Source organism: Entelurus aequoreus, linkage group LG10 (assembly GCF_033978785.1).
Source record: "Entelurus aequoreus isolate RoL-2023_Sb linkage group LG10, RoL_Eaeq_v1.1, whole genome shotgun sequence".
Lineage (NCBI taxonomy): Eukaryota > Metazoa > Chordata > Actinopteri > Syngnathiformes > Syngnathidae > Entelurus > Entelurus aequoreus.
Genome location: NC_084740.1, coordinates 68655788 through 68666282, shown reverse-complemented (window position 1 = coordinate 68666282; position 10495 = coordinate 68655788). Strand labels below are relative to the sequence as shown.

Below are 10495 nucleotides of genomic sequence, written 5' to 3'. Positions count from 1 at the left end.
GTACAATATACACACTGCAAGTCTATATAAAATGTAGAAACAGACATCTTCATAACAATATGTAATATGTACAATATACACACTGCAAGTATATATATATATATATATATATATATATATATATATATATATATATATATATATATATATATATATATACAATGTAGTAATAGACACCTTCATAACAATATGTAATATGTACAATATACACACTGCAAGTCTATATAAAATTTAGAAACAGACACCTTCATAACAATATGTAATATGTACAATATACACACTGCAAGTCTATATAAAATGTAGAAACAGACACCTTCATAACAATATGTAATATGTACAATATACACACTGCAAGTCTATATAAAATGTAGAAACAGACACCTTCATAACAATATGTAATATGTACAATATACACACTGCAAGTATATACATAATGTAGTAACAGACACCTTCATAAAAATATGTAATATGTACAATATATACACTGCAAGTATATATATAATGTAGTACCAGACACCTTCATAACAATATGTAATATACAGACTGCAAGTATATATATAATGTAGTAACAAACACCTTCATAACAATATGTACTATGTACAGTATACACACTGCAAGTATATATATATATATAATGTAGTAACAGACACCTTCATAACAATATGTACGATATACACACTGCAAGTATATATATAATGTAGTAACAGACACCTTCATAACAATATGTAATATACAAACTGCAAGTATATATACAGTATAATGTATTAACATACACCCTCATAACAATATGTAATAAGTACAATATACACACCGCAAGTATATATATATATATATATATATATATATATATATATATATATATATATATATACATATATATATATATATATCATGTAGTAACAGACACCTTCAGAACAATTTGTAATATGTACAATACACACACTACAAGTATACATATAATGTAGTAACAGACACCTTCATAACAATATGTAATATGTACAATATACACACTGCAAGTATATATATATATATAGATAATGTAGTAACAGGCACCTTGATAACAATATGTAATATGTTTTATATACACACTGCAAGTATATATATAATGTAGTAACAGGCACCTTGATAACAATATGTAATATGTACAATATACACACTGCAAGTATATAAAGTATATATATAAATATATAATGTAGTAACAGACACCTTCATAACAATATGTAATATGTACAATATACACACTGCAAGTATATATATAGTGTAGTAACAGACAGCTTCATAACAATATGTAATATGTACAATATACACACTGCAAGTATATATATAATGTAGTAACAGACACCTTCATAACAATATGTAATATGTACAATATACACACTGCAAGTATATATATAATGTAGTAACAGACACCTTCATAACAATATGTAATATGTACAATATACACACTGCAAGTATATACATAATGTAGTAACAGGCCCCTTCTAACAATATGTAATATGTTTTATATACACAGTGCAATAATGTAGTAACAGACACCTTTATAACAAAATGTAATATGTACAATATTTACCCTATTTTGATCATTTTAATAATTTCTAGAACTAATTCCTCTGCGCATTGCTTTCCGTTTACATAGCAACACACGTCCGACTTCTGGCAACAACTTGTTTTCCTACTTCTGGAAACAAAGGCGTGTGTGTTATAATCATAGCAGACTTGGTAACGGACAATGAAGACGACTATTTTTGGACAAATGAGGATTCACAACCTTATACTTTTGAAGCTGAATATACTGAGGATGAATTACTGCTTCTAGAAGCGAGCATGGACGAAGAGCGAGACGTTGGAGCAGACAGAGGTGAAAATGACTCGAAGCTGCAAATTTGAAGCCATGCTATTTCGACATAAATGGAGTGCTTACCCAAATCACCCGGAAAAAATGTTACCGGCCAGCTGGACCAAATGCACAACTGTCCATCAAGTGAGTCACTTTAATATTGATCACGATACACGCAGCACGTCATGCATGTTATTACAACTACAGTACATACGCTGTCTGGCTAGCTGTGTAGAAACAAAACATGAAATAATACTTTACAGATACTGTAATATGATTGTTCATGTTTTTCACTCAGTACAGATTGGTGTCCTATCACATTGTGTTGTGCATTACAAACTCAAACATGTTTCGTGCTAATGTAGAAGCTAGCGTATCTCTTTCCGTAGCTAGCTTTTATGGCTAATACCGTAGCACGTCGATGTGTTGGTACGCTAGAAAGAGTTCCTCAGTGTTCGCTCTTACAATAACAATTGTTATGGTTACTGGGGAGGTGACGGCAACAGACACCAGGGGGCGATGTAGCTCTATAGATTTATTATATATATTCACCATATATATATAATAATAAAACAATAGAATATAAACTAAGGAAATGGAGTGTGAACTAGATCCAAAAGTGTGTGTGGCTATGTGTGTGATTAGCTGAGGTGTGGGTTACCAAATGTTGTCGAGAGCGAAGGAACACGGAAGTCCAAGGGGCAGGCAGATGATCCAGGGCGAGCAAGTGGCGTCGAAAGGATCGTGTCCAAGCGGGAGGTCGAGATCGAAGAGGCAGTCCGGGAAGCAGGGAAACGACGACGAGGAATGACGAGACACACAGCAACGTCAAACACGGGAACGGAGGTCTGCAGTAGGATCGACACGACACGACAATGAAACACGGTGGGGAAAACAGACAGAGAGCAAGGTTGCATCCAGCATCAGATGATCGCTTACTGTACGCCAACAGATGATTATATTCCGGCCCGGCATGGCAGGTTGTGCGGGCTTATGAAGGCAGCTCGTTCACCCCAGGCAGGTGCGCTGATTGCAGATCTCCTGCAGCCGTGCGGAGGCGCGCCCGCAGCGGACAGGGAACACCCGTGGGCGTGGCCCGCGGTGCTCTCACTGGAGCGCACAGATGGATGAGCGGCGGTGGCAGGAGTCTGAGCCGTAACAACAATGTTGCTACAGCTTGGTTATTATACAGGTTACAGAACTTAAATGAAGTATTGTTGACGGTTTTTGAATGCATTGTTAAAGTGATTTAAAGGCCTACTGAAATTTTTTTTATTTATTTAAACGGAGATAGCAGATCCATTCTATGTGTCGTACTTGATCATTTCGCGATATTGCCATATTTTTGCTGAAAGGATTTAGTATAGAACAACGACGATAAAGTTCGCAACTTTTGGTCTCTGATAAAAAAAAAAGCCTTGCCCCTACCGGAAGTAGCGTGACGACACCGGAGGAAGGACTGCTCATATTTTCCTATTGTTTACACCAGCAGCGAGAGCGATTCGGACGGAGAAAGCGACGATTACCCGATTAATTTGAGCGAGGATGAAAGATTCGTGGATGAGGAACGGGAAAGTGAAGGACTAGCGTGCAGTGCAGAAAGTATCTTTTTTCGCTCTGACCGTAACTTAGGTACAAGGGTTCATTGGATTCCACACTCTCTCCTTTTTGTACAGATTTGTATTTTAAACCACCTCGGATACTATATCCTCTTGAAAATGAGAGTCGAGAACGCGAAATGGACATTCACAGTGACTTTTATCTCCACGACAATACATCGGTGAAGCTCTTTAGCTACTGAGCTAACGTGATAGCATCGGGCTTTACTGCATATAGAAACAAAACAAATAAGTCCCTGACTGGAAGGATAGACAGAAGATCAATACTACCAAACTCTGGACATGTAAATAAACGGTTAATGCTTTCCAGCTTGGCGAAGCTTAACAATGCTGTTGCTAACAACGCCATTGAAGCTAACTTAGCTACGGAACCTCGACAGAGCTATGCTAAAAACATTAGCTCTGCACCTACGCCAGCTCTCATCTGCTCATCACGACCCGTGCTCACCTGCGTTCCAGCGATCGACGGTACGACGAAGGACTTAACCCGATCACCGATGCGGTTGGCGGCCCGGAGACGGAGGAAGTCAAGGTGAGGTCGTTCGGCTAGCGCGTTTGCTATCCTCAAAGTGCTCCTGGTTGTGTTGCTGTAGCCAGCCGCTAATACACCGATCCCACCTACAGCTTTCTTCTTTGCAGTCTTCATTGTTCATTAAACAAATTGCAAAAGATTCACCAACACAGATGTCCAGAATACTGTGGAATTTTGGGATGAAAACAGAGCTTTTTTGTATTGGATTCAATGTGTCCGAATACTTCCGTTTCAACCATTGGCGTCACGCGCATACGTCATCATACATAGACGTTTTCAACCGGAAGTGTGGCGGGAAATTTAAAATTGCACTTTATAAGTTAACCCGGCCGTATTGGCATGTGTTGCAATGGCTCTGTACCGAGGATGTCGTTGTGGCTTGTACAGCCCTTTGAGACACTTGTGATTTAGGGCTATATAAATAAACATTGATTGATTGATTGATTGTTAAGATTTCATCATTGATATATAAACTATCAGACTGCGTGGTCGGTAGTAGTGGCTTTCAGTAGGCCTTTAAAGTTAGAATAGATTGCTGCCATTAGCTGTATAACTCGCTACCTAGAACGAGCCGATTTTTACATGTCAGAATGCAAAAACTTTTGTCTTCTTGTCTCTCATAATGACTGTGAACGATAGGCACAATTCCAATAAAAAGCGCAGTTCCCCTTGAACTTGGACTCTTCTCAGGTCAAGTCGTGGACCAGGACGCTTTAGTCCGAGCGCTCCAGAAGGGAAGCATTCGTGCCGCCGCCGTAGATGTGACTCATCCAGAACCGTTACCGAGGTCAAGCCCAGCTCACCTCAATAAAGCCACAGAAAAGGAAGGACGGCTTTATGATTTTTTTTCTTCCATCCCCTGCAGGGACCATCCTCTGCTGGGGCTTCCTAACGTGCTCATCACGCCCCACATTGGCATCAGCACGGTGGCCACCGCAAAGAGGATTGTCGGCTGCATGCTGCAAAACGCTGTGGCTGCAGTAAAAGGCCTTCCCCTTCCCAATGAAGTCGCCATCAAGTGACTCAAGCGTGCCGCACTCTCATATTACAAAATAAAAGTGCAAATTACCGTCCCCTCGGATATTGCGTGCAATCGCAACAATCCCCTGACACAAAACTAATATGAGCAACATCAGAGCAATCTCACCGCAGCGTTTATCAGACAGAGAGATAATATTTCTAATATTTCATACATTTGTCCTAAAGCAGCGGCAATTGTGGTTCTTTCATCTCAAAGAACGCTGCTATCTAGAGATTAAAAACTAGCATTGCCAGTTTGTAAGCTTGAACTCAATTCAAAAAAGCTTTCGTCACCTGTTTAGGCCACGTGAACCCTTTAAAGCCTGAACCACTAAATAATTGACAGAAAATTACATTTATTTGAAACTGGAGCAGAACAAACTGTATGTATATACTGTATGTATGTGTGTGTATACATACATTCATATACACATATCAATCCAATCCAATCCGCTTTATTTATATAGCACATTTAAACAACAAGAATGTTTCCAAAGTGCTGCACAACAGTAATAAAAACAATATTCAAATATCCTTAGTTCCACCAATGACTAAACACAAAAAATAAATATAAAACAAATCTAAAAACATTATGAAAATAAATATGATTAAAAAAGATTTTAAAGGGTAAAACTAATTAAAACAGAAAATAGAAATCAGTAAATAGAAATCAAAATTTACATAAAAAATACTCCACACAAAAAGATCCTGAGCCCGGGATTGAACTCAGGACTTATGTATGTATATATATGTGTATATATATATGTGTATATATATATATATATATATATATATATATATATATATATGTATATATATATATATATATATATATATATATATATATATATATATACATATACATATACATATACATATACATACATATACATACATATACATATATATATATATATATATATACATATACATATATATATATATATACATATACATATACATATATATATATATATATATATATATATATATATATATATATATATATATATATATATATATATATATATATATACATATATATATAGGACAATGACCCCAAACACATGTCAAAAGTAGTAAAAGAATGGCTAAATCAGGCTAGAATTAAGGTTTTAGAATGGCCTTCCCAAAGTCCTGACTTAAACGTGTGGACAATGCTGAAGAAACAAGTCCATGTTGGAAAACCAACACATTTAGCTGAACTGCACCAATTTTGTCAAGAGGAGTGGTCAAAAACTTAACCAGAAGCTTGTGGATGGCTACCGAAAGCGCCTTATTGCAGTGAAACTTGCCAAGGGACATGTAACCAAATATTAACATTGCTGTATGTATACTTTTGACCCAGCAGATTTAGGGAGTTGAAGAGATGTAGAAATTATTGGAAACTCAAGATAACCATGACGTTATGTTCTTTACAAGTGTTTGTAAGCTTTTAATCGCGACTGTATATATACTGACACAGCCGGTCACAAAATATTATTAAAAAAACACTCTATATCTATATCAAAACATAGATATAAAGTTAATGAATGATTTCAAATGTTGAAAGTACAGAAAATATACATGTAATTTTTTTGGTGACTTATGACACTTTTATAAGCAGGTCCCTTTTGGGTCCTAAGATTAAGTGTGTATAGTCAATCTTACGGTCGCACATGTGACGTGTGGAAAAGAGTAAACAACAGCAGGCACGTGCACAGACATTTTATCTGATACGATAACAGCAGGAATTATAATACATACTTTTATTATTTTGTAGTGTGGAATGTATAAGAAAAAGTGCATTTATTTAAAACGAAAACAATGATAGGTACCAAAACACTAACATTTTATGCTTCTTAAGTGAATGTATCTTTTTTTTTTTGGCGACACTTAGCTATCACAATAATTCATTAAATTAAAATCATCACGCATGACGTTGAACCATGCGGACACATTTCTTACTGGACACTTTCTAAATCGCTTCCGCCCTTGCTACTTTGTATGCGTAAGTAATATGCAACTATAACTACTTGATACTTGTTTATATTGACAAATGTGCTGTTTTAGACGGCAACATTGTTCAATTATTATTATGTATGTCTAGCTTGTGTGCTATTGTGTGCTTAGCGGTTGTGTAGCTGCTTGCTCCTGGTATACCAATTGGTGGACATTTCGATGTTAGGTGGCTGTCCAGCTTTGCACTAGGGCCGCAGCTAACGATTAATTTGATAATCGATTAATCTGTCGATTATTACTCCGATTAATCGATTGATAATCGGATAAAAGAGACAAACTACATTTCTATCCTTTCCAGTATTTTATTGAGAAAAAAAACAGCATACTGGCACCATACTTATTTTGATTATTGTTTCTCATCTGTTTGTAAATGTTGCAGTTTATAAATAAAGGTTTAAAAAAAATAAAAAAAAAAGCCTCTGCACATGCACATAGCATAGATCCAACGAATCGATGACTAAATTAATCGGCAACTATTTTTATAATCGATTTTAATCGATTAGTTGTTGCAGCCCTACTTTGCACAAGTAAACACTCCGCAGGACAGCTTCAGCTATCGGACGTTAAATCACACATTTTATATGCAAGTCGATATCACCCGATACTTGTTTTATGATCATAATTAACCGATATCAATATTCAATCCCAACACGGTATGTGTCACCAGACTGTTGTAGTTCAACTTAAGACCCGTCTTTCATTTGAACAATGATGAATTCAAATGAAACAAAACAAGTGGAGTTTGTGAAACAGTCGTTAAATGATTTGCCTGATTGCCTCGCTCAGAATGGATAACTTAGTGTTTATGACTTACTTTTATGCAAGGGACGTGAGATCGCGCACTGGATAGTCTTTTTTGTGTGTGTTTTACTGTTATTAGGGCTGGAGCAGCAAAAAGCTGTGATGGCCGTATTGCAATTGCTTTGTTTATTATCATCCTCCCACTTCGATTGCATTTATGAGGCCTTTAACATGCACGAAAACGCACCGATTTTTACAGGCGCACCAGAAAATGTGACAATTTTGGGGGGTTTTAATGCAAAATTTTGGTATTCCCCCCCTTAAAAATGAGAAAAAATTAGCCCCTGCTACCAGATTCACGTATCGTCACGAAAATCGATTGAAATGTCTACCATGGGAAGACGCACGTAAAAGTTAGAAGAACCCATTTCTGACAATAAACAGGAAATCGGTCATTTTGCTTTCCGTCAGCCATTTTTAGGCTACAAAATAGGGGTTAAAACAAAAAGGTACAAGACAGATGGGCGATGATGAAATGCGAAAGAAATTTGAAGTTTTTGAAAATCCAATCTGATGGCTCCACACTAAAGTTTTTACCAACACAAACCTTGAATAATTGGGCTTCACAAATTCAGATGTATGAAATATGGACAACATTTAACATACCTTGGTCATTTTAAACATCACCGGTACTTTTTCCCTGGACGCATTGATTTCGGTGGTCATAACACATATATAGTCGTGGTCAAAAGTTTACATACATTTGTATAATTTCTTCAACTCTTATTTTTTTGTGATAGAGTGATTGGAGCACATACTTGTTGGTCACAAAAAACATTCATGAAGTTTGGTTCTTTTATGAATTTATTATGGGTCTACTGAAAATGTGAGCAAATCTGCTGGGTCAAAAGTATACATACAGCAATGTTAATATTTGCTTACATGTCCCTTGGCAAGTTTCACTGCAATAAGATGCTTTTGGTAGCCATCCACAAGCTTCTGGTTGAATTTTTGACCACTCCTCTTGACAAAATTAGTGCAGTTCAGCTAAATGTGTTGCTTTTCTGACATGGACTTGTTTCTTCAGGATTGTCTACACGTTTAAGTCAGGACTTTGGGAAGGCCATTCTGAAACCTTAATTCTAGCCTGATTTAGCCATTCTTTTACCACTTTTGACGGGTGTTTGGGGTCATTGTCCTGTTGGAACACCCAACTGCGCCCAAGACCCAACCTCCGGGCTGATGATTTTAGGTTGTCCTGAAGAATTTGGAGGTAATCCTCCTTTTTCACTAACCCATCTACTCTCTGTAAAGCACCAGCTCCATTGGCAGCAAAACAGGCCCAGAGCATAATACTACCACCACCATGCTTGATGGTAGGAATGGTGCTCCTGGGATTAAAGGCCTCATCTTTTCTCCTCCAAACATATTGCTGGGTATTGTTGCCAAACAGTTAAATTTTTGTTCATCTGACCACAGAACTTTCCTCCTGAAGGTCTTATCTTTGTCCATGTGATGTCAGATGAAACAAAAATCAGGCTAGAATTAAGGTTTCAGAATGGCCTTCCCAAAGTCCTGACTTAAACGTGTGGACAATGCTGAAGAAACAAGTCCATGTCAGAACACCAACACATTTAGCTGAACTGCACCAATTTTGTCAAGAGGAGTGGTCAACAAATTCAACCAGAGGCTTGCCAGAAGCTTGTGGATGGCTACCAAAAGTGCCTTATTGCAGTGAAACTTGCCAAGGGACATGTAACCAAATATTAACATTGCTGTATGTATACTTTTGACCCAGCAGATTTGGTCACATTTTCAGTAGACCCATAATAAATTCAAAAAAGAACCAAACTTCATGAATGTTTTTTGTGACCAACAAGTATGTGCTCCAATCACTCTGTCACAAAAAAATAAGAGTTGTAGTAGTTATTTGAAACTCAAGACATTTTGTTCTTTACAAGTGTATGTAAACTTTTGATCGCGACTGTATATGTATACATGGCTACTTTGAATCATAATGCTGTTTAAAAGTCATACACAGATTGCAGAGGCGTCCAAATCGCCACTGTGAACCCATAATGCACTGCTGCGAATAAAAACAAAAGTCAAAACCGTATGCTGAATAGTGAGGTCCCTGGTTCGAAGTACTAGTCAAAAACCATATCTGTATTAGTACATTTCATAAGATTTAAAGATCTGTCCACAACACCCATATTAAAACATGGGCAGGAATACGACTGATTGTATTGATATGTGGAGGTTTAGATCAACTTGTAGTGACTCATCGGCACCATCCATATTTCAGTTGTAGATGTTATTATGCAGACTAACCTTTTCTGGTTGGTTATGTTTATCCTGCATGTGTTCACTTCTGTCTCCAATTATTAAATAAGCAACTACAGCTTGCTTGTTGCGGTTAAATGGAAAATTTGAGGTCATTCTTCTACTACCGAAATGGTATGACGTGGGCGGCCCCGTATGGGTTAACGGTTAGCCCTCACTCTTACAGAAATCCTAACCCTCAAAAGGTGGTTCAACATGCCGCTGGCCTAAAATGCTAGTATTTACAGACAACTATATACAAGGCTACTTTGAGTCATGGTGCCGTTTAAAAGTCATACCCAGATTGCAGAGGAGTACAACGATGGCTGCCGTGAACCCATAATATATTGCTGTGAATTAATATTATTACATTTGTACGCTGAATAGTGACGTTCCTGGTTTAAAATATTAGAACACAGATAC

The 10495-nt window shown here is 37.0% G+C and overlaps 1 protein-coding gene across 1 annotated transcript in view; it reads left to right on the top strand.

Annotated features, from left to right (window-relative positions):
* The window catches only part of zgc:136493 (uncharacterized protein LOC692276 homolog), a 12517-nt gene extending 7371 nt beyond the window's left edge, over window positions 1-5146 (top strand). Inside the window, exons 5-6 of the mRNA XM_062059707.1 lie at window positions 4679-4775; window positions 4854-5146. Coding sequence (XP_061915691.1) covers window positions 4679-4775; window positions 4854-5010 — 254 coding nt within the window. The 3' untranslated portion in view covers window positions 5011-5146. The remainder of the gene's footprint in view (window positions 1-4678; window positions 4776-4853) is intronic.
* Window positions 5147-10495: the final 5349 nt, after the last annotated feature.